The 22594-nt window shown below is 39.3% G+C and overlaps 8 protein-coding genes and 1 long non-coding RNA gene across 10 annotated transcripts; 4 read left to right on the top strand and 5 right to left on the bottom strand.

Moving 5' to 3' along the window:
* Positions 1-989: 989 nt before the first annotated feature.
* On the bottom strand, positions 990-2580 carry LOC117788971 (acyl-CoA-binding protein homolog). The gene is made up of 3 exons (XM_034627931.1): positions 2457-2580; positions 1816-1848; positions 990-1380 (listed from the first exon to the last, which is right to left on the bottom strand). The coding sequence occupies exons 2-3, from the start codon at positions 1828-1830 to the stop codon at positions 1132-1134; spliced, it is 264 nt and encodes an 87-aa protein (XP_034483822.1). The 5' UTR covers positions 1831-1848; positions 2457-2580; the 3' UTR covers positions 990-1131.
* A 1283-nt stretch (positions 2581-3863) lies between these two features.
* On the bottom strand, positions 3864-4411 carry LOC117788974 (acyl-CoA-binding protein). Its single transcript, XM_034627936.1, has 2 exons — positions 4319-4411; positions 3864-4249 (listed from the first exon to the last, which is right to left on the bottom strand). Exons 1-2 carry the CDS (start codon positions 4325-4327, stop codon positions 4010-4012), a joined length of 249 nt encoding a protein of 82 aa, XP_034483827.1. The 5' UTR covers positions 4328-4411; the 3' UTR covers positions 3864-4009.
* Positions 4412-5216: 805 nt separating this feature from the next.
* Positions 5217-5569, top strand: LOC117788973 (acyl-CoA-binding protein). Its single transcript, XM_034627935.1, has one exon. The coding sequence runs from the start codon at positions 5245-5247 to the stop codon at positions 5497-5499; it is 255 nt and encodes an 84-aa protein (XP_034483826.1). The 5' UTR covers positions 5217-5244; the 3' UTR covers positions 5500-5569.
* A 21-nt stretch (positions 5570-5590) lies between these two features.
* On the bottom strand, positions 5591-10793 carry LOC117786959 (Bardet-Biedl syndrome 1 protein homolog). The gene is made up of 4 exons (XM_034625390.1): positions 10514-10793; positions 10219-10454; positions 6358-7192; positions 5591-6060 (listed from the first exon to the last, which is right to left on the bottom strand). The coding sequence occupies exons 1-4, from the start codon at positions 10791-10793 to the stop codon at positions 5591-5593; spliced, it is 1821 nt and encodes a 606-aa protein (XP_034481281.1).
* Positions 10794-11343: 550 nt separating this feature from the next.
* On the top strand, positions 11344-15305 carry LOC117788934 (serine/threonine-protein kinase PRP4 homolog). 2 transcript variants are annotated; one of them, XM_034627882.1, is made up of 8 exons: positions 11344-11531; positions 11667-12077; positions 12147-13248; positions 13313-13591; positions 13680-13912; positions 13974-14082; positions 14136-14672; positions 14737-15305. In XM_034627882.1, exons 1-8 carry the CDS (start codon positions 11512-11514, stop codon positions 14938-14940), a joined length of 2895 nt encoding a protein of 964 aa, XP_034483773.1. In that variant the 5' UTR covers positions 11344-11511; the 3' UTR covers positions 14941-15305. The 2 variants fall into 2 exon arrangements, with proteins under 2 accessions (XP_034483773.1, XP_034483772.1); XM_034627881.1 differs by having other exon boundaries at positions 11664-12077.
* A 331-nt stretch (positions 15306-15636) lies between these two features.
* Positions 15637-15908, top strand: LOC117788977. The gene is made up of 2 exons (XR_004617810.1): positions 15637-15710; positions 15776-15908. It is a non-coding gene; the product is annotated as an uncharacterized LOC117788977 (long non-coding RNA).
* Positions 15909-16305: 397 nt separating this feature from the next.
* On the bottom strand, positions 16306-17481 carry LOC117788961 (uncharacterized protein C3orf38 homolog). Its single transcript, XM_034627921.1, has 2 exons — positions 17258-17481; positions 16306-17198 (listed from the first exon to the last, which is right to left on the bottom strand). The coding sequence occupies exons 1-2, from the start codon at positions 17382-17384 to the stop codon at positions 16447-16449; spliced, it is 879 nt and encodes a 292-aa protein (XP_034483812.1). The 5' UTR covers positions 17385-17481; the 3' UTR covers positions 16306-16446.
* A 129-nt stretch (positions 17482-17610) lies between these two features.
* On the top strand, positions 17611-22482 carry LOC117788943 (glycerol kinase). The gene is made up of 3 exons (XM_034627896.1): positions 17611-18282; positions 20833-21963; positions 22018-22482. Exons 1-3 carry the CDS (start codon positions 18016-18018, stop codon positions 22231-22233), a joined length of 1614 nt encoding a protein of 537 aa, XP_034483787.1. The 5' UTR covers positions 17611-18015; the 3' UTR covers positions 22234-22482.
* On the bottom strand, positions 18798-20401 carry LOC117788949 (nitrilase and fragile histidine triad fusion protein NitFhit). Its single transcript, XM_034627905.1, has one exon. The coding sequence runs from the start codon at positions 20321-20323 to the stop codon at positions 18878-18880; it is 1446 nt and encodes a 481-aa protein (XP_034483796.1). The 5' UTR covers positions 20324-20401; the 3' UTR covers positions 18798-18877.
* Positions 22483-22594: the final 112 nt, after the last annotated feature.

Here is a 22594-nt window from a genome sequence, read left to right as displayed (position 1 = left end):
TCTCTGTAGCACTCAGTTGGCTCTCTCATTTGGCCCATGATCGCAAGCTGGCAACTTGTTGGTGCGGTTGCTCTTATTGTTGTTGCTGCTGATCGTTTTTGCTCGTGCACACACATTTATCACCCTTTGCTTATGCGCTTTTCATTCATAAACAAAAAGCGCAGCGAACATTATTGTTGTTGTTTTGCTGCTTGATTGCCTTATGCTCTCACCTGTTGAGCAGTCGCAACATGTGGCTGCAGCATGCTGTCGCAGCATGTTGCTAACACCAATTCAAATGTTGCTAATGCTTCGTATTTAATTTAACGGCATTTGTTAGAGTTACCAAACCACATTAAAGAAAATACACGTTATTTTGGTTTGATTTAAATTAAATTTTGAAATCATTGAATTAAAGAAAGCCATTTGAACTTAATTCGTAATTTTTGACTCTGAAATATTAGAATAATTGTAAACACAAAGTTTAAATAAAGTTTTTTGAACTAAACTTAAACTTCTGAAGTGTGAAATCTAACTACTTTCCATTAAAAGTCGAATCAAATGTGAATCTATTGTTAAATTACCAAATTACTTGCAATAATAGGGATCTGTAAAAGGAATCTTAAGCAGTCAACGAGAGCTGAAAGCTCAAGGTCATTGCCAAAGCTAACAACCATGGCCCAAAGTGTTTCAACGGTTCTATTAACAGTTAGTCGCTAATGAGCAGACGAGCGTCTAAAGAACGCAGCAAACTAGGTGCAATCGGATTCACATTCGTATTCGTTTTTATATTCGTATTTGTTGGGTAACCTGGAACCGGTACCCAGTACAGTATTGAGTGTATTTGTATTTGCCTTGCAAATATGTGAGTAAAGAGCCACGTACTCAAATGCAAACTGATACCAAATACGTAAAGTAAATTACAGGCTAAAGGTTAAAAATACCGGGAAGAGTTTTAGAACAAGAGCTAATTGAAATGGACATTGAGACTTGAGTAAAAACGTCGTCACTTAGAAAAGTTTACAAACAAATTTTATTACACATTTAAAAAGATCATAGTGTCTATTATATAAATAGTTTTAGTCTCTCTGGTTGTTATTTAAAATCAACAATTTAGTATAGTTTGGATATGAGCTGAACTTTGATTTTGGTTTAAGCGTATTTGGCAACCAGACCCTCGGCGAATGCGATGTATTCCTTCTGGGCCACATCGGTGGACTTGCCCTTCTGCTTGCCCCAAGCCTCCCACTTGGCCTTGGCCTTCAGATCCAAAAGACCGGGCTTGCTGGTCTCATTATCACCAACGGTGGCCTGCTTGAAGAGAGCATAGAGCTCGAGGAACTCATCATCGCTGGGACGCTTGGTCAGGGACTTGACCTTCTCGGCGGCGGCGTTGAATTGCTGCAAACAAGCAAATTTAAATGATTAGCCAGGGATTACAAAAAAAATAGTTCTGATTAAAATTAAAACCGAAAATAAATTATCTGGATGAATAAGAAAATGCCAGATTTACTTTTAGATACAGCTGAATAAATTTGGATTTTAATTTATTGTTATACAAATTTAAAATAATAATAGATTAATCTAAATTTTTTTTATTTATTATTACATTTTATGACTTTTAAATAATAATTGAGTTATACTTATTTATTGTAATTTAAAAAAAAAAAAAGAGTTCCAATAGATTTTTATGATGAAAATTAACAGATAATTTTTATTTTAAAATGTATAATCACTACGGTGCCTGCGATTAGCGATTGACTAGTTCGCTGATAACAGTAGGCTCATTATATATGTCACTATCATAAATCTACAGGTGACTTTATAGCCACTTACCTCGGTGAGGGACATCTTGGTTTAGATTTTAATCTGTAAATAAGAAAGATTAACAATATTGTTAATGACATAACATATTTAGATGAACTTGTTGCCAAAACCTGTTCACTAAGCTAAGCTAATTGGGGAATACGACAAATGATCTGCCGCCAAATTGTCTGGCCGGTTGAACTTTGGCACGCATCAGGCGATTATTCAGCAATCTTTTTGAGGTCGGACCATTTATGGAGGTGCCACAAAGCGCTACTTTCACCGCCGCACAGCAGCCGACGCGACGTAGTAGCGTCAAAGCACAATAAGAATAGAAATTTATTAATTAAAATTTTGGCGCAGCGCATGCGCTGTATGAAAAGATACAAATGTATCTAACAGATCGCGTGGCATTTAAATTGAATTAGATTTGGCGCATCCCGCCAGAAAAGGCATTGAGTACGTGCTCAATACCCACAACGCCCACTTGAATTGCAAATTGAGTGTGTTGGCCCAAATAACATGACCAAAAAACACTTGGCCCTTATCTAAACGAGCCTTCGATATTCTTGTTTGTCACATGTACAAAAAAGTACACACATTATATTTTAACTAAACGAGTATAGAATCGATTGATAATTCCATTCGATGGACTTGAATATTGGACTTACGTTGACTTTGCTGTCTGGGCGGTCACAGAACTCGACACTGTCTGAATCCGAGTCTCGTTTGGACTTTCAATTTAAGTCTTTTCGCCGATCGCAGCTAGCCGAGCGAATCTCTGTCGAAAGCTCTCGCGGAACTGGGAGCGTCCACTATCGCAATTCGGTGAGCTTTTCTGATATTCTCCGGGTTCTCACGCACCATGGCTGCTCCCGAGTGTTACGTGTACTCTTGTATTTATTACTCACAGACGCAGACAGCTTTGAGCACTGCTGATGGATGTACTTCTTGTACTGATATCAATTTGGGTTGGGATTTAATCATTGAATTCTGGGTGCGAAGGGCAACCGGCATTTTAATCGCAGATGCAGTTAAGTACATACGTGTACACATATGAAATTGGCACGATTGCGAATGATTGAACTTTCTGGGAGCAACTAATCCAAAGATTAATGCACTTATCAGTTTCACACCTGCTGATTACCTGACGTTTATACAATTTTATTGCAATCTATACAATCTATACATTTGGCAACAAGACTAACGTGTAATTTAGCGCCATTTTTTATTGATTTGATTTGAATTCGACTTTTATAAATTACATATAACTGATTTTTAATAATGATATAAAAAAAACATATATTTCCCCTGTTTATTTTAATAATATTTATTTAATATTTGTAATAAGAATAACGAATAATTATAATTCATATTAAAATAAATTATATAATACTTATTATTCAAAATATTATGAGGAATAAAAATTAAAGCTTTCATATAATATTTATGAATATTCTGCTGTGAATAAAGACTACATTAATTAAGACTCATAAGAATAAAATTTTACAAATTAAATGACCTTAACTTTTAAATATAACGGTTTTGTCATAGAATTTCGTTCTTATCAATAAGCAGAGGGATAGAACGAATTTGTATGTATGTTTCGATATCTAAGAAGATTTTATTTTGTGTGGCATACTTTTAGGCGTATTTAATATTATGATTCATGTTCAATTCAAAATTCAATATAAACCACAAATACAGCAGGTATTGCAATATTTTCAAGTACAGTGGTTATTCAAAAATTCGAATACTTAGCTTAACAATATAAAAAATTAATTGTTTTAATATATTAAGAGTTTATGAAAAAAAAATAGCTAAATACGGCAGAATAAAATTAAAGATATGTGAAAACTAAAATTTTAAATGTCCTTCATATTTTGCGAACAAGCTTTTTATTTTAAATAAGTTTAAAAAATAGGCGATAAACTGACACGGAAATCAATTTGTATTAAGGGGTGTTCCACAAATGTAAACCAATTAAAAACCTACTAAGAACCCATATATTTTTCGTTGGTTTATTATGCATTAACCATTGAAATTGGATTGGATTTTAAAAAATTAAATTCAGGTAATTCTTTGTTTAAATGCTTATGGGTTTATTAAACCATAGTATAAAAATACAATAAATACATTTTGTAACAACGGCAACTACGACAGAAATATTATTGTGACAAGGTTAAGATTATTGGCTACTGCAAAATTTCACGAAGGGCACAGATTACTCGTATTTGGCGGCATACTTCTTGTAGACCTCGATGTAATGGTTCTTGGCATCCTCGAGGGTAAGACCAGCCTTGCTCTTCCAGGCAAGATAGCGGGCCTTCTGCTCCTCATCCTCGGGCTCATCGATGTTGCAATCGCCGACGGTGGCCTGCTTGTAATAACCGTAGAATTCCAGGAAATCTTCCTTGGTGACGGTCTGCTTGAAGTTCTTTGCCTTCTCAACGATTTCCTCAAACTGTCGAAATTTAAAAAAAGCAATTTAGGTAAGTCCTTGTAATTTTTATAGATTTTTATTTTAACTTACGGTCAGCATGTTGATGTTTTGGTGGTTTGTTGTGTTTGGCGAACGGATACAAATTGTGGCTCCTCATTCCACTCCATGCTTATATATAATGGCCCAAACACAGTCAGCCGTTGTTTTTTGATTAATCTTATCTCATACAGAAGGCTCTGACTGTTTGTAGTTCCCTTTCCCGTTCCCATTCCCGTTCCCTTTCCCGTTGCATGATGATAAACCACAATACACTCTAAACACATACATTAATTTCTATGCGATTGCTATGATCGATTAGGTGGTGCAGACGACAAGGGGTTGATAGTGCAGAAAAAAATTATAAAGTAAAAAAAAATAATAAAAAAAAACTTCATATGAGTGTTGGCCTTATCTGATTTAGGGGAAATTCGTACTTGCAGTTTGCCAAAAAAGAAATTAGTTATAGCTATCATAGAATATATATAAAATTAAGTATATGAGTTTTTAGAGATATGAATAAACACCTCATGCACTTGTGTGATAAGATTAGCATGAATATTTTATGACTGTTCCAAGCCCAAATATATATTATAGGAATATAGCAAGTCAATACTGACGGTGTCTCAAATCAAGTAGATGACTTACTCCTAATTAATAAGAGGCCATAGTTCACAGACACGTCATCCAGCCAAAGAAAAAGTCGAATAAAGGTGTGGAATGATTAATAGTTGCAAGTTATCATAGAGCTTACAAATAATAACAGTTCTAGCCCTTATCAGCTGTGGTAGTTTTCCAAAATATTAATTAAATATTTCCTATACTATATACATTTTTGATAACCCACTGAATTTACAATGCAGCTGCACCAATATTCAAATTAATTAAATTAAAATTAGGTCTGACAAATGGATAACGATTATAAAAAATAGATAAAACTGTCAAAGAGTCAGTCTAATACCAACGCTAAGACGAGCAACATGGTCAACTTTGAGGAAGCTACAGAACTTGTTAAGAACTTTAAGAAGAAGCCCGCCGACTCAGAGAATCTAGAGTTCTACGGACTCTACAAACAGGCCACCGTTGGAGATGTGAACATCGATAAGCCAGGCATGCTGGATCTCAAGAAGAAGGTCATGTATGAAGCCTGGAGTTCGCGCAAGGGTTTGTCCAAGGACGCCGCCAAAGAGGCTTACGTCAGAGCCTACGAGAAGTATGCACCCAAATATGCCTAAGAAAAATTATAAATAATGCAGAGTTTAAATGTAATTTATATGTGAAATAAATAACGCTTCTTACCCACAACAGCAAAACTTAGATAACGTTTTAGAAAGCCGCCTCCGATTGTGGCATGGCCACTGCGGCAGCAATAAGCGGCTTGGACTGACCAGTCTTCAAGAGCATGACGCGAATCTGGGAATTGTCTGGCGTGAGACTGGCCGGTGGCAATTTGTCCAATGAATCCAGCACAGACACAACCTCAAAGTCCACACGCAGCGGAATGCCGGGCAAAACACTCGGCAATCTGGCCACGGATTGTTGCATGGTGTAGTGTCGACGATCGGCATGCAGAAGCACCACCAAATTGGATGCCATCTTGAATGTGGACAGATTCTGCACGGTGAGGTAGAGTCGAAAGGCTGGTCCACTGCCACAGACCTCTGCCGAAAGCTTGACGGGAGCATGCGTCAGGTCTCCTGATATGGTGCTCTCCGAGGAGTTGATCGCATCAATTGTGGCACGTGCGGCAGTGTGGCGCAGTCGCCAGAGTTCCACCTGAAAGCTGCCATAACTTGCTGCAAACAAAAAATGGATTATATATGATTATTATTTATTTATTAATTTATTTATTTAAGGGCAATTAATACCAAAAGTAAAAAAGTTTCAAATAAAAATATTACAATTATAAAAATACATTTAAAACGGAAAGGATAAAAGAAAATTAATATTTAAAATTTAAAATGTTATGTTGAGAAGTATTAGTAAATATTATAATTAGTAAATATTATAATTAGCAATGGTTAGCTATTAATTATTAATATTAGAATTTTCAAGGATTTCTCGAAAGGATTCTTGCTGCATTTACAACTCACCCTTGGCATGTTGCTTCTCGCGTGACGCTTGCTCCACAAATATGGAGCTCTTCTTGGGCTTGTCGAGTATGGAGGCATCCACAATCCGGTGTGAGCTCGCTGAGACTTTGCTGGCCAATGTTGCCGCTTCGATGTCGTTCTCAAAGCGTGTAATACGTCGCAATATTTTCATAATCACTTCACCCGTTTGGGTTGTCAAAGTCAGCACATGATCTTCCATGCCCATACGGCCGTACAGCATGGCAGCCACGGTCTGTGGCACCACAAACTCATCCACGAGAAAGCGTTGTAGAAAGAACTTAACTGTGCCGCCTTGTAAAGCCACAGCCACCAGAGTGATGCCCAGATGTGAGAGCATCAGGGGTAAAATGCATACGGGTTGTGCCTCCAGTTGCACCTGGTAGAGCAACTTGCCACGCTTGGAGTAACATAGGTACCGCTGCTCCATGGTGGTCATCACGATTGTCTGATCAACGGGCAGCAACAGTAGACCCGTTAAGGAAGTGCTCATCTTGAGGATCTCCTGTCCCTCGCTGTTGGATTTGCGCAGCAGATAGACGCCGCCATTGCGTGTGCCCACCACAATGCAAAAGTCCGTCTCGTAAGTGCCGTGCACAGAGATTAGGCTCGGCACAGCTGTCTCATAACTACAGGTTTTGGCCTGGTAAACCAAATTAAAGCCCTGAGGTTCCAATACGAAGACACGGCCTGTATCCGTTGCCAGTACCAAATGGGAGGGCGGATTGGCACTGCTGGAAACACGTTTCAAACAGCACATAGCCACAATAATTCCCACACGACCCACAGGCGAATCCTTATGGATGTTGATAAACGACTGCAAGGAAATTGGATCAGTAAGAGCTTTCACAAAGTTTTGAAAGTTTGGAGTTTTTAAAAAGTGCTAGGGGGAATGTACGGTTAAAGTGGACAGTGATGAGCAAAATATTAAATTTTTTAAATAAATTATTTTTTAATGCAGAATCAATAAATAGGCCAAATAATGATCAAAATGGTATTCCGCATGAAAATCGGTTAAGTTTTGGCAAAGTTATGAGAGTTTGAAGTTTTTAATAAAGTGTCAAGGGAAAGGTATGGAAAAATACGACAGTGACGACCAAAAAATTGAATTTCCCAAATAACTAAAGTTTCGATGCAGAATCAATAAAGAGGCCAAATAATGATCAAAATGGTATTCCGCATGAAAATCGGTTAAGTTTTGACAAAGTTATGGTAGATTGAAGTTTTAATAAAGTGTCAAGGAAGGGTATGGAAAAATATGACAGTGATGACCAAAATATGAAATTTTCTAAATAATAAATATTTTGATGCAGAATTAATATATAGGCCAAATAATGATCAAAATGGTATTCCGCATGAAAATCGGTTAAGTTTTGGCAAGGTTATGAGAGTTTGAAGTTTTTAATAAAGTGTCAAGGGAAAGGTATGGAAAAATATGACAGTGACGACCAAAAAATTGAATTTCCCAAATAACTAAAGTTTCGATGCAGAATCAATAAAGAGGCCAAATAATGATCAAAATGGTATTCCGCATGAAAATCGGTTAAGTTTTGACAAAGTTATGGTAGATTGAAGTTTTTAATAAAGTGTCAAGGGAAGGGTATGGAAAAATATGACAGTGATGACCAAAATATGAAATTTTCTAAATAATAAATATTTTGATGCAGAATTAATATATAGGCCAAATAATGATCAAAATGGTATTCCGCATGAAAATCGGTTAAGTTTTGGCAAAATTATGAGAGTTTGAAGTTTTTAATAAAGTGTCAAGGGAAAGGTATGGAAAAATATGACAGTGATGACCAAAATATGAAATTTTCTAAAAATTAAATATTTTGATGCAGAATTAATATATAGGCCAAATAATGATCAAAATGGTATTCCGCATGAAAATCGGTTAAGTTTTGGCAAAGTTATGAGAGTTTGAAGTTTTTAATAAAGTGTCAAGGGAAAGGTATGGAAAAATATGACAGTGACGACCAAGAAATTGAATTTTCTGAGTAATTATTATTTTGATGCAGAATCAATATATAGGCCAAATAATGATCAAAATGGTATTCCGCATGAAAATCGGTTAAGTTTTGACAAAGTTATGGTAGATTGAAGTTTTTAATAAAGTGTCAAGGGAAGGGTATGGAAAAATATGACAGTGATGACCAAAATATGAAATTTTCTAAATAATAAATATTTTGATGCAGAATTAATATATAGGCCAAATAATGATCAAAATGGTATTCCGCATGAAAATCGGTTAAGTTTGGCAAAATTATGAGAGTTTGAAGTTTTAATTAAGTGTCAAGGGAAAGGTATGGAAAAATATGACAGTGATGACCAAAATATGAAATTTTCTAAAAATTAAATATTTTGATGCAGAATTAATATATAGGCCAAATAATGATCAAAATGGTATTCCGCATGAAAATCGGTTAAGTTTTGGCAAAGTTATGAGAGTTTGAAGTTTTTAATAAAGTGTCAAGGGAAAGGTATGGAAAAATATGACAGTGTCGACCAAGAAATTGAATTTTCTGAGTAATTATTATTTTGATGCAGAATCAATATATAGGCCAAATGATGATCAAAATGGCATTCCGCATGAAAATCGGTTAAGTTTTGACAAAGTTATGGTAGATTGAAGTTTTTAATAAAGTGTCAAGGGAAGGGTATGGAAAAATATGACAGTGATGACCAAAATATGAAATTTTCTAAATAATAAATATTTTGATGCAGAATTAATATATAGGCCAAATAATGATCAAAATGGTATTCCGCATGAAAATCGGTTAAGTTTTGGCAAAGTTATGGCAGATTGAAATTTTCGATAAAGTGTCAAGGGAAAGGTATGGAAAAATATGACAGTGACGACCAAGAAATTGAATTTTCTGAGTAATTATTATTTTGATGATCAAAATGACATTCCGCATGAAAATCGGTTAAGTTTTGGCAAAGTTATGAGAGTTTGAAGTTTTTAATAAAGTGTCAAGGGAAAGGTATGGAAAAATATGACAGTGACGACCAAGAAATTGAATTTTCTGAGTAATTATTATTTTGATGATCAAAATGACATTCCGCATGAAAATCGGTTAAGTTTTGGCAAAGTTATGAGAGTTTGAAGTTTTTAATAAAGTGTCAAGGGAAAGGTATGGAAAAATATGACAGTGACGACCAAAAAATTGAATTTCCCAAATAACTAAAGTTTCGATACAGAATCAATAAAGAGGCCAAATAATGATCAAAATGGTATTCCGCATGAAAATCGGTTACGTTTTGGCAAAGTTATGGCAGATTGAAGTTTTTAATAAAGTGTCAAGGGAAAGGTATGGAAAAATATGACAGTGATGACCAAAAAATGGAATTTTCTAAGTAATTATTATTTTGATGCAGAATCAATATAGAGGTCAAATAATGATCAAAATGGTATTCCGCATGAAAATCGGTTACGTTTTGGCAAAGTTATGGCAGATTGAAGTTTTTAATAAAGTGTCAAGGGAAAGGTATGGAAAAATATGACAGTGATGACCAAAAAATTGAATTTTCTAAGTAATTATTATTTTGATGCAGAATCAATATAGAGGTCAAATAATGATCAAAATGGTATTCCGCATGAAAATCGGTTAAGTTTTGACAAAGTTATGGTAGATTGAAGTTTTTAATAAAGTGTCAAGGGAAGGGTATGGAAAAATATGACAGTGATGACCAAAATATGAAATTTTCTAAATAATAAATATTTTGATGCAGAATTAATAAAGAGGCCAAATTATGATCAAAATGGTATTCAGCATGAAAATCGGTTAAGTTTTAGCAAAGTTATGGTAGATGGAAATTTTTAATAATGAGTACGCGTACTTCACGCTCCTCTACCGGCAATTGAAGCAATCGCTGAGTTTTACGTGACAATTTGGCATGGTCAACATCCTTGAGCAACTGCAGCAATCCGTCGTGGGTTTCTGATTGCATTACAGGGAGCTTGCGCCATACTTCTAGTTCCAATTCTTCGGCATCTAAGGCGGGCACAGTATACTTGAAGTAGGGCTTCAAATGCCTATAGAACAGAACTGACTCTGCAATGGCGACAGCAATCACTACGGAAAGGAGAAGGGGAATGTTATACAATGGTAAAAATTTAGCTTTACTTGCTCACCCGGCGTTTTGGGTTCGGTTTCATCGATATAGAGACTCTCAATGGCAGTAGGTATACCCGGGAGCGATTGCTCCTTCTTCAGCTTTAGTCCTCGAAACACTTTTAGCTTAGCAGAGGGCTCCTCCTCGTCCTCAAACGAAATGTCGGCAGCCAAAAGACGCACGTAACCATCGCACTGAACGTCGCTGAGTGTCATGCAACTTGAGAGAGTTGAGAGAAGTTGCGGAGTTTCATCGCCAATGTCCACATGCAGCCAATTAGATGCCGATGCTGTTGCCATTGTTGAAATGCGAGCTAAAGAAACTATACCTATTTTCGGCAGTAAATTAACTAAGATCTTTGTTTTGGTTTTTCTTCCTTAGCAACCGTCCATTTTTAAATTGCGCCAACATTTGTAATCGATTATTAATTGCAGTCGGTAAATGCTATTCACAGGTATACGAAAACTACGTTCGCTCATTTTAGTTCAAATGAACTCAATTAAAGGCTGCCACCCCGTTTTCAACAGTCACTCTTAAGCAGTGCTGCCAACTTTTTAGAGAAAAATAGCTGTTTCTGGCTGGAAAGCATAGCAAAAATCTTGACAACTCTTTTAACACACATTTATTTCATTTATGTATTCACGTATTTATTTTTCCTATCACAAATTTAAAAAGCAATTTTTTTAAGTTCTCACAAAGCAGAATTGCTGAATTTATGTGAAACTTTTGCAAAAAATGTACTGGCCAATCAGAGCTAAGTACTTATTGAAAATAGCCTGGTTTTGGGCTTATAGGAATTTTCAATCGAACTTTAAAAAACGCCAGAACCAGCTGTAAAAAAGCTAAGTTGGCAACAGTGACCGTCACTCATGAGCAAGCCCAACAACAAATGTCAAAATTTATTGAGTGCAAACAAACTAGATGTAAAAAAGTTGCGCACCAAAGACTATTAATTAATAAAAGTAATATTTTACTTGAACAAGTGATTGTGCATGTCCTTTGCACTAACACACTACAATGACAAGTGACGAAAAAAGGTAAGTTGAAGTTAACAAATAGAGCGAGGAAAAAATGAGCAAGCAAAGCTTTGTGAGGTTATGTAGCTGTATGTGTGTGTGTGTTTTTGTGTTGTGTGTATGTATATTAATTTGTGGTTTTTCCGCTCAAAGCAGTTACGACTCCAGCGACAACAGTGGGACAGAGGAGCGCCGCACCAAGCACAAGAAGCCGAAAAAGCACAAGAAACACAAAAAGACATCCTCAGCCAGCAAAAGTGATAAGGTGCACAAGAAGCACAAGAAATCGAAGAAGAGTCACCATCGTCACAGTGAATCTTCAAATGCATCCGAGAAGCATCAACGTACCTCCTCCAGTGGCCAGAGCCTTAGCAATAAGTTCACTGAGATTATGCAGGCGAGCCGGGAGCGCAGTACAATTCTGGCCCCCAATGGAGTCGATTTTCGCATCATTAAGCCAAATATGCAGACAGATCCTTGCAGTCTAGTCGAGGAGATTACGAAAACCATTCAGAATAAGGTGATGCCCGTGCTGGAGGTGGCCAGTTCCGGCAGTGAGAGTGAAGTGTAAGTAGGGGTTAAAGTATATATATTCCTGATAACTAATGCCTCTCTGGTTTGTTCTTCAAACTTCAGCGCCGTCGATGTGGCCAGTCCGGTGCTGCCACCAAAGCTCGAGGATGAGCTCAACTTGGAGGAGCTGATGAAGCAAAAGGCACTGCTGCAGGCACGTCTGGGCGCCTACATGTCCGACCCGGAGTGCGATGAAAGTCGCTCTAATCAGGGGTTGGTCAAGCGCGTGCGTGATGAGAGTACCGAACGCCGCCGCCAGCTGCAGCATCAGCGTGAGCGGGAGCGAGAGCGGGAGCAGCAGACCAAGCTGGCAGCTACTGAGGCGCCGAAGCGCAGGCTGATCTCGCAGTCTGCAGCACCGCTGGCAACTGCAACTAGTAAACATGTTAATAATAAACAATCTAGCATCCATAACTCAAACGAATCCGATGTTATATTATTGGATGATTCTAGCGGTGGTCAGAGGACTCCCTCACCCACACCAGAGAAGCGACGACGTCAAGCCTCGCCCGCAGTCCAGCCCAGGAACCGAAGTCGTGCCCGTGATGACCCAACCGGAGCAGCGCGACGACAGCAGGATCGAGAGGTTCGTGATCGACGATCTCGTGACCGTGTGCCGCGAGAGCAACGCAGTCGCTCGCCGCGCCGGCGTGTAGAGCAACAACAACAACAACAACATGGTCGGGGTGACCAGAGACGCCACCATCAAGAGTACAACAGGAATATGGAGGATCTGCGCCAGGAGATCAATCGCGACAAGCAACGCGAACGACGCGATCAAAGTCGGGATCGTGACCGAAAGCCAGAGAGGGATAATCGACAGCCGGCGGAGCGCGGAGGACGTCCCAGAGAGCGGGAACGGGAGCGCTGGAACCGTCCACGTTCCCATAGCCGCAGTAAAATGGAGTCGGACAGGCGACGTGAACGGGAACGTCAGCAGCAGGACGGCCGAGGCGGAGAGCGTGGTGGACGCGGAGCACGCGGCTCTGGCAACGGCATTGGCGACCGTGATCGATACAAAGGCTCCCTGAGTGAGGGCCAGAAAATGCATGAGAAGGAGAGCAGCGATGAGGAAGTCAGTCTTGACATTGACATCAATGAAGATGATGATGACGAGGAGCGCATTATTGAGATGCGTCGCAAGCAGCGCGAGGAGCTGCTAAAGGTAGTTATTCATATGTTTCTTTTTCGATATCTAAACTGATGTATTTTTCAACTAATCCAAACAGAAACTGGGCACCAATGAGCAGGAATCGCGTACGACAAGTCCAACACCTCGCAAGTCCAACTCCTACGAATCCAGAAGCACTTCTCCTGTTTCATCTAGACGTGACTCAAGACAGCGCACACCATCTCCAACAATAAAAGAGAAGGAAGAGGACGAGGAACAGTCAGAAGTTAAGTCTTCGGAACCTTTTGACGCCAATACTTCGAAGAACAGCGCGGTAAAGGAGAAACGCAATGATTGGGATATGTTTGCCGACCAGGATGTGGATTCCAATTTCGATGTGAGTCGCAGGCTTGTAAATGTCACACACACAACACAATTAAGACAAACATTTCTAATGCCTTAACAATTCAAATCTATTCCCTTAGTCACCCAGCACCATTGTGCACAACAAGCATCAAATTGAGAATCCCGCACTGACAGACAATTGGGATGATGCCGAGGGTTATTATCGTGTACGCATTGGCGAGGTTCTGGACAATCGCTACCTGGTCAGCGGCTATACTGGACAAGGCGTCTTCAGTAACGTGGTGCGGGGTCGAGATCAGGCACGTGGTGCCGCCAATGTGGCCATTAAAATCATACGCAACAACGAGATCATGTGAGTTCATTAAACTCTAAAGTAAGGGTTGATCTGACCTCTTTTATCTAACCATTAACAGGCACAAAACGGGTTTGCGAGAACTGGAAGTACTTAAGAAGCTTAATGATGCCGATCCTGATGATCGCTTTCATTGCCTGCGTTTGTATCGTCACTTCTTTCACAAGCAGGTGTGTAATCCAGCTAAAACGATCATTCAATTTATTAACCCTTCATCTTTTAGCATCTTTGCATGGTATTTGAACCACTTGCTATGAATCTGCGCGAGGTTCTCAAGAAATATGGCAAGAATGTGGGACTTCACATCAAGGCGGTGCGCAGCTATACACAGCAATTGTTCTTGGCCCTCAAATTGCTTAAGAAGACGGGAATTCTACATGCGGACATCAAGCCAGATAATATTCTGGTCAATGAGAATAATCTTATACTGAAACTGTGTGATTTTGGGTCCGCTTCTGGTATAAGTGAGAACGACATAACGCCTTATTTGGTATCACGTTTCTATCGTGCACCAGAGATTATTTTGGGCATACCCTATGACTATGGAATTGATACGTGGTCGGCTGGATGTACCATCTACGAGCTGTACACTGGCAAGATATTGTTCAGTGGCAAAAGCAATAACCAGATGCTCAAGTTCTTTATGGATGTCAAGGGCAAAATACCTAATCGTATTGTACGCAAGGGACAGTTCCGAGAGCAGCACTTTGATCAGAGTTGTAATTTCCTCTATCACGAGATTGACAAGCTGACCGAGCGAGTAAGTTGATATACAAACAATTTATAAATAATCTTAGTAATTTTTTGATTGTCTCTATTTACAGGAAAAGATTGTTGTGATGCCAGTTGTGAAACCTTCACGGAATTTGCAACAGGAGCTAATTGCTGATCAGAATCTGCCCGATGATCAGCATCGTAAAGTTACACAACTCAAGGATCTGCTTGAGAATATGTTTGCACTTGATCCGGGCAAGCGTATCTCTCTGAATCAGGCGCTAATGCATCCCTTTATACAGGAGAAAATGTAGATGAGACAACAGAATAAACGTAATTCAATATTTCCTAGACAGTAAGCAATTTCGTTAGCGATATTAGTTACAAGTTATCTATCGTTATTAAAAAAAAAACAAAAACAAAACAAAAATACAAAAGAACTTCACTCCACTCGAACTCCAAATACCACTCACCCCGACACATTTAAAATATATATAATACAATAATTATATATGAAGAATGTACATAAGTTTAGTGGTTTTTGTTGTACTTTTCGCGTGCTTTTTGAATCGAATTATATAAGCGAATCCGATTGTTAAGTGTGTGCGAGCTTTCAACTTGAATAAGAATATCAAATAAGTACAATATATGTATATGCATGTATGGAAATCAGAACAAACTCCCAAATACCAACTTTTTATCACACAAACATAATATATATACATACATATATACTATGCATTAAATAGAGAAATTGTTATTAATAATTAATACCATTTCAGTGGACCTGCGATGATCCAATGATCACGTCAAGACGGAACATCCACGGAGTTCTGAGCAGTTGAACAACTGGTAATAATTTTTATTGTTGGGTTCAAATCAGTAAAAAAAAACCCAATGCTATCAGTGCCAGTTTCCTATTATTTGATTTACTCTTCAACTTATTCATTTATTTTTATCCTTTTTTGTTTTTTGCCAACGAACATCATTTAATGCGGTTATTTTCTCTGAACTTGCAGCAACTTGGCGAAAATGCCTTGTGGAAACTGCGCGTCTTGAAACTGAGACAATTCCACTTCGGGGCGTAAGTTGTATTACTTTATGAAATCGCGTGTTTTACTGAGAATACCTTCTCGTATATTTCACTAGGTAACCAGGAGAGCTTGAACTACTTGAAAAAGTCCACCATGAATCAGGTAAAGTAATGTCTTGGGTTGACTTTCTATTGCATTTAAGCCTGTTTAAATAATTATTATTTGAAGAATATTGGCTGCTCAGGTTACAAAAAACAAAATAACTAGAATCTATAAATATTTTAATAAACAAATATAAGAATTAGATAGAAGAGGTTCGAAAGTCTGTTTTTTAGATGATTTTTTAAAGAGGAAAAAATTACAAACTACAGTACAGTAGTTGGAATCAGTCTCTTTCCTAATTTTTGTTCTTTCACCTTTTTTTTCCAATATTAATTTCCTAATTTTCAACTACAAGCCTTCTTGTTCTGTTTTCAACATTTCTTTAAAATTTTAATATTTTTCTTATTCTCAGAGCTCCTGTATTAAACAATAATATTTCTATTTTTCCATTTCTTGCTTTTCATTTTGTTTTTTTTTTGTTTTCGAATATATGTAAATTCAAAAACAAAAACAATTTCTTGTTCTGACCGAAATTTCTAAAAATTTAATGGCAATTTAAACAGGCTTGTTATATTGAGTCAAGTATTGTTATCTTTTAACAGAATAGTTTTAAAGTGAAATAAATATGAATTTATAAACGAGCCTTTAAAGATGCCTCACAGCCTGGTTGCAACAGTCTTGTAGTTAGTCCAGTGTATCGTTGGGCGAGGGTAACGCCAGTGCCGCCTGGAGGGTCTCGCTGTCGGTTAGTGTGTGCAGTTGTGGCGGAGTAAGCTTACTGCGAAGCAAACACTTGAAATTCTTTGGCTTCCAGTTGTTACCCGCATGTGGATCACGCAGCAGACCAAAGGCGCATTCAAAGACGCCCACGCTTAGGTTGGCCGTATGCAACGTGCCGCAGCAGAGCACCACGACCTGACCATAGGCATCAATGCGTCCTTGTACACCCGAATGCGACAAGTTGGGATTGAAGTAGAATCCAAACTGCTGCTTAGCGGCAATCAAGGAATTCACAACCTCTACTGCAGAAGCACACTCCAAGTCGCTGGTTCCATCGTCGGCTATCACTCGAAGCTGCAAGACGGCGTCGTTCCACAAATCCGTTGTGGTCAGGTTGTTTGTGTTTAACTTCTCGAAGAACCATTCCCCGAATTTACGTGCCATTAAATGTATGGGATAGTCCTGTTCATTGTGATCCTTATATGTATCAACTGTAGTGACTGGCTTTGAATCCTCGGCTGCGCCTGCTGTTGATATTGTTAAATGACGATCCCAATACTGAATCACTCTCATGACCAAATCAGCTTTTGTGAAATCCGTTGAAGTGCCTGGCAGTCTTGTGTGTAAATACTTGAATAGCAGATCCCTCGTGATGTGACGTTTGTGCAGCAGCTTGTGTATATCCTCGATATGAGCTGTAATATAGCCAAGCGCCTCTAAAAAATAAGAAACATTGTTGATTCTTTTTGTTGTTGTTATTGTTTGTGTCACTTACCTTCGGGATCGTCAGTGCTGCAGACATTCTTTGTGACGCTTTTTGCTAACTGTAGCAGCACAGGAGTATTTCTCTCATTGACCAGCATATCGCGGAGTCCTGTTCGATGGGATTCTGATATTGACATGGCTTTATTTCTGCAGTGAAAGGCGGCAAACAAATTCTTGCCATTTGGCCTGCTCAAAAATTAGCGTTATGGTGTGACCCTACTGTGGTGAGAACAAGAACATTCTGATACAAGTGTGTACACACTGTGTGTGACAGTGCTGCCATATGATGTGCAAAGTTTTTGCGAGTGCCAAATAAATTCAAAGAAAATAAAAATTCACTTAGTATTAAATAGACAAATAAATTGTGCTGTAATAAATTAACTTGAATAAATTAAAATCAACTGTTTAATGTTGTGTGTATGTCAATTCAAATATCACGATAGTGTTGTCCGCATAAACATCGTATTTCCTCATTCCGTTTTCGCACAATCATTCGCAACAAATTATTTACGTTTTGAAAACAAGTTTTAATTGATGTCGCCGCTGCATTAAACAACTGGGGACAGAGTACAACCAACACGTCAAAAGCTCTCGCACCAAAGGGGCTGGGCCTTATCTCTTATCGCATCCGACGAGTATGTCGCTCACAATCGAACAGTAATTCCATTGGCAAAGCAGACGGAGTCACACAAGCGTTTTACGCCGTTTAATTAGTGTTTTTTGTGCATAAATAGTTACACAATATTATTATCATAAATAACTCTCGAAATGGATAACTCTGGTAAATGTCTGTGCGACAAGTCCAAGTTGTCGGGCCCATTCGTTGGTGCTATTGACGAGGGCACCACGTCGGCGCGTTTCATGATCTTCCACGCCGGCACCGATGAAATTGTCTGCTTCCATCAGATCGAGATACCGTCCATTTTTCCCAAGGAAGGCTGGTGCGAACAGGATCCTCAGCTCATTGCCAGCACAGTCAACGAGTGCATCGAAGGAGCCTGCCAAAAGCTTCTAACGCTTGGTGGAAAAGTTGAGGTGAGCAACAAAAAATGAGTATTACGGATATTAACAGGATTTCAGATATACAGTTTTTTTTTATAAAAATTATAAATATAATTTTTTTTTATAAAAGTAGTCTTAACTCTTGGAAAGAGTTTAATTTTCGATTTCTATTATAGAAATTTTAAATTTCTTATTTGTTAGTTTAAAATAAATATAATATTTGTTATCTAGATTCTAGACATAAATTAAAAATATGAGTTGATTTTTTACTTTTCATTATTATAACCATTCATTTAAATTTTTATATTTGATCTAAATAATACAAATTTTAATATCTTTCATATTTAATTTCTTCATCTTACTTTAATTCCAAAATTAAATTTTCTTTTTTTTTTCCATCTAAATTATACAGATTAATTTGAAAACAAATTTGAGTTCAAAATTAATATTTTCAATGAAATTAGCAGATAGTTTATATTTTAAAATATTATAGTCTTCACGGTCCCTGATCCTGACATTTGGGTTAATAAACAAGATCGATATATATATTTTTTTTTTGATAAGAGCTTTACTGACGATCACATTACATAAAAGAGGAGTTCCAAAAGTATATTTAAAGTGAGCCAGGTTAACTATTGCACTGCAGATAGTCACGATACTTTTCCGCCTCATCGATGCGCTCCTGGAGCGTACGAGGTGGCATATTCTCGGCACGATCCTCCAGCTTTACATAGATCTGATCATTGTGCCCGAAATCGCCGTTGCGTCGTGGCATGACATGGAAGTGAACGTGTGGCACGGTCTGACCAGCCTGTGCTCCATCCTGTACCGTCACCGTGGCCGAAGTGGTGCCATAGATCTTCTCTAGCATACGTTGGATCATGCAGACGGTGGCAAAGAGATCCGTCACCTCGGCACAGTTGAGGCCGTTGAGACGTGGAGTTACCCGCTTGGTAGAGACCAGCACATGACCCTTCACCACACAGCGAAGATTGGTAAAGGCATAACAATGCTCGGACTCATAGAATATGGTCCTTTTGTCCACGGTGTTGTTGGCAAATGCCCGATCCTGTGCGTTCTCCGCATTGGGCAGCTTCAAATTGAATGCAGTCAGACTGTACATGTCGTTGCGTCGATGCTCAAAGCAGGGCATGCTCCGGTGGATCTTCTGCAGCGTGGAAAAGTCCACTTCAGCTGTCGCCACAGCCAATTCCTGTTCGCCACAGTCGGCGAGCACATTGCCCCAGGGACCGATGATCATGGCATGGCCCCAGGACTGACGTTTCTTATTGTGCCAGCCCTGTTGGGCTGCTGCCACCACAAAGCATTGGGTTTCAATGGCACGCGCTCTCAGTAGAATCTCCCAGTGGGCCTTGCCCGTGGAATACGTGAAGGCAGACGGATAGGTGAGGATCTGGGCACCCAGTTTACGCAGCAGCAGTGCCGTCTCTCCGAATCTCAAATCATAACAGATTTGCATACCCAGCAAACCAGCGGGTGTGGCAATGGGACGCTCCAGCCGGTTGCCCGGCGCCACATAGTCAGATTCCATCATGCTGACCTCCTCGGTCTGCACATCGAACAGATGCAACTTGTGATAGACACCTGCCAGTTCACCTTTGTCATTGAGCAGCACATGGGCGTTGTAGGTTTTGTTGGGTTCACCTTCCGAGGATGCCCTCAGCTCGTGTATACCGCCAAGCGATAGCCAGATCTGATGGCATTTGGCCAACTCACGATACTTGGCCATCAGTTGGCCGTCTAACGGCTCTGCTAAGCTCAGCAGTTGGCTTTTATCCTTGACCACAAAGTCACAGCATTCGGGTAAAAAGAGCATCGTGGCCTCCTTGGCCTTGGCTCTCCGGACCAGCTCCTCCACTTGACGCAAATTGTCAACTTTGTCGTCTGTTGAACACATTTGGCCAACAGCCACAATTGCCGCTTCCCTTACAGATGTTGATGACAATGCGCCTTCTCCAGTTGCCATAATCGTTCTTATTTGCTGCCTGACTGAGTGACTGTTGGTTATGACACTGGCGACCTTTCGACAGAGAATTTTAACTGTGTTTGACATTGAGGCGAACAGGGAAAACGGGAATTTAATTGGCTACGGATTTTGTTACGTCGTTTTAGCTCTGTATTTCTTATCAGCAGTTTTTTTTTCTGTCTTGTTTACTGCTTTTTGTGCTGTGCTCACCGCACAGTGTTGCCACACCCAAAAAGGGGAAAAATAAATGAAAATGACATGTTATTGAAGCGCCAAAGCTTTTGATTCAAATGAATTTGAATTATAAATTGACTAGGTTCATCTATGGTCAAATGTATTGTTCAAAATAACAATAAGTGCTTTAATACAAATACATAGATAAAAGAATTTGTATTTATTTTGTCATAAAACTCAATTTTAAACCTTATTTTTGATCTACAGTTTAAATTCTAAACTATAAAAAGAGTTAAGATAAGCTTTAGAAATAAAATGACAAATTCTTGTTCTTTTATTACCTATTTTTCTAAAAATAATTCTTTTATTACTTATTTCTCTAAAAATAATTCTTTAGTTTAATTTTTTTTTTTAATTTACAGGAAATTGTTGCTATTGGCATTACCAATCAACGGGAGTCCACGGTTGTCTGGGATCGGAATACGGGTGAACCTCTGACCAATGCCATCATTTGGCTGGACAATCGCACGACCAGCACAGTCGAGGATTTGCTCAAGACGATTCCAAACAATGCCCGGAACATTAACTATTTGCGTCCACTGTGTGGATTACCACTTTCTCCGTACTTTTCCGGCGTCAAGTTGCGCTGGCTGCGCGACAATGTGGCCACGGTGAAGAAGGCCATGGATGAGGGCGATGCCAGGTTTGGCACCATCGATACCTGGCTCATGTATAATCTAACCGGCGGTGTCAATGGCGGCGTCCACAAGACGGACGTCACGAATGCTTCACGGACAATGCTCATGAATATTGAGACACTGCAATGGGATCCCAATTTGCTCAAGTTCTTTGGCCTGCCGAACACCATTCTTCCGGAGATTTGCTCCAGCGCTGAGCACTATGGCGTTATTGCCGATGGCGTCTTGAAGGGCATCAGCATTACGGCTGATCTGGGAGACCAGCAGGCAGCGCTCGTGGGTCAACAGTGCCTGGCCAAGGGTCAGGCCAAGGCAACCTATGGCACGGGTTGCTTCCTGCTCTACAATACGGGTCCCTCGATTGTGCACTCGCAGCACGGACTGCTTACCACAGTGGGTTACCAACTGGGACGCAGTGCGGCTCCCTATTATGCGCTGGAAGGTAGCGTGGCCATTGCTGGTGCCGCCTTTAACTGGCTGCGGGATAACCTGGGTCTCATCCAAAATACGGGTCAGATTGAGTCAATGGCCAGCACGGTGGATAGCTCCTTGGATGTGTACTTTGTGCCGGCCTTTAATGGCTTGTATGCTCCTTACTGGAATCAGGATGCCCGCGGCGTGATCTGTGGACTGAGCGAGGAGACAACCAGTGAACACATTGTACGCGCCACTCTGGAGGCTGTCTGCTTCCAGGTGCGCGACATCCTCGACTCCATGCACAAGGACTGCAAAATCCCACTGGCCAAGCTAATGGTCGATGGCGGCATGACTGTGAACAATCTATTCCTGCAGCTGCAGGCCGATCTTGTGGGCATCCATGTGCTCCGCGCTAAAATTGCCGAGACCACAGCACTGGTGAGTCCTTCTTCTCAGATCTTCCCTTACATGGCTAACATTCTGTTATTACAGGGAGCAGCTATGGCTGCCTACAAGACTGTGGCACCGGACTACAACATGGAGGGACCACTCTCTAAGTCGGAGGTGCGTCACTCCATCAAACCGAAGGTCAAGTCCACGGAGCGAAATCTACGCTATCAGAAATGGAAAATGGCCATTGAGCGATCCTTGAACTGGGAAACTTCCTCGCTGTCGCAGGGCGAACGCGAATCCTTTGATGGTGCTTAAGGAGGCTCCTAAGCCGACTTTAAGTCAAAATCATTTGTTAAATATTATAGGGTCAGGTTGATTATTTAAAGTGGTGCAATCGGGGATCGTAACGATTAGAATTTTTATTTATAAAATACTAATTCATTTTTTGAATAAATTAAAATAGATCTTTTAAAGTTCTATAATAATTGCATCATAGTAATAAACTTTCCAAATTTTTCTGTAGAGATGTTAAATGATATGTATATAAAAATTGAAATTTAATTTTTTTATTGCATTTATTTTAATATGAAGAAAATTTCTCCGCACAGAATTAAAGGTCCTTTCTTAAGGGCTTAAAATCTTGTCATATTTGTTATTTACGATCCCTGGCTGCAAT

The sequence above is a fragment of the Drosophila innubila genome, assembly GCF_004354385.1.
Source record: "Drosophila innubila isolate TH190305 chromosome 3L unlocalized genomic scaffold, UK_Dinn_1.0 0_D_3L, whole genome shotgun sequence".
NCBI lineage: Eukaryota > Metazoa > Arthropoda > Insecta > Diptera > Drosophilidae > Drosophila > Drosophila innubila.
The sequence above is the reverse complement of the archived record's forward strand: the minus strand, read 5'-3'. Positions and strand labels throughout refer to the sequence as shown.

Excerpts from the sequence above, each read along its gene's own strand:
- LOC117788973 (XM_034627935.1), top strand. The coding sequence starts at position 5,245 with ATGGTCAACTTTGAGGAAGCTACAGAACTTGTTAAGAACTTTAAGAAG.
- LOC117786959 (XM_034625390.1), bottom strand. The coding sequence starts at position 10,793 with ATGGCAACAGCATCGGCATCTAATTGGCTGCATGTGGACATTGGCGAT. Across the intron at positions 10,455-10,513 it reads AACCGAACCCAAAACGCCGG|TGATTGCTGTCGCCATTGCA; the intron begins GTGAGCAAGTAA and ends TCCTTTCCGTAG. Across the intron at positions 7,193-10,218 it reads TGCCGGTAGAGGAGCGTGAA|TCGTTTATCAACATCCATAA; the intron begins GTACGCGTACTC and ends ATTTCCTTGCAG.
- LOC117788934 (XM_034627881.1), top strand. The coding sequence starts at position 11,512 with ATGACAAGTGACGAAAAAAG. Across the intron at positions 11,532-11,663 it reads ATGACAAGTGACGAAAAAAG|CAGTTACGACTCCAGCGACA; the intron begins GTAAGTTGAAGT and ends TTCCGCTCAAAG. Across the intron at positions 14,673-14,736 it reads TTGACAAGCTGACCGAGCGA|GAAAAGATTGTTGTGATGCC; the intron begins GTAAGTTGATAT and ends CTCTATTTACAG.
- LOC117788961 (XM_034627921.1), bottom strand. The coding sequence starts at position 17,384 with ATGTCAATATCAGAATCCCATCGAACAGGACTCCGCGATATGCTGGTC. Across the intron at positions 17,199-17,257 it reads CAGCACTGACGATCCCGAAG|AGGCGCTTGGCTATATTACA; the intron begins GTAAGTGACACA and ends CTTATTTTTTAG.
- LOC117788943 (XM_034627896.1), top strand. The coding sequence starts at position 18,016 with ATGGATAACTCTGGTAAATGTCTGTGCGACAAGTCCAAGTTGTCGGGC. Across the intron at positions 18,283-20,832 it reads CGCTTGGTGGAAAAGTTGAG|GAAATTGTTGCTATTGGCAT; the intron begins GTGAGCAACAAA and ends TTTAATTTACAG. Across the intron at positions 21,964-22,017 it reads TTGCCGAGACCACAGCACTG|GGAGCAGCTATGGCTGCCTA; the intron begins GTGAGTCCTTCT and ends CTGTTATTACAG.
- LOC117788949 (XM_034627905.1), bottom strand. The coding sequence starts at position 20,323 with ATGTCAAACACAGTTAAAATTCTCTGTCGAAAGGTCGCCAGTGTCATA.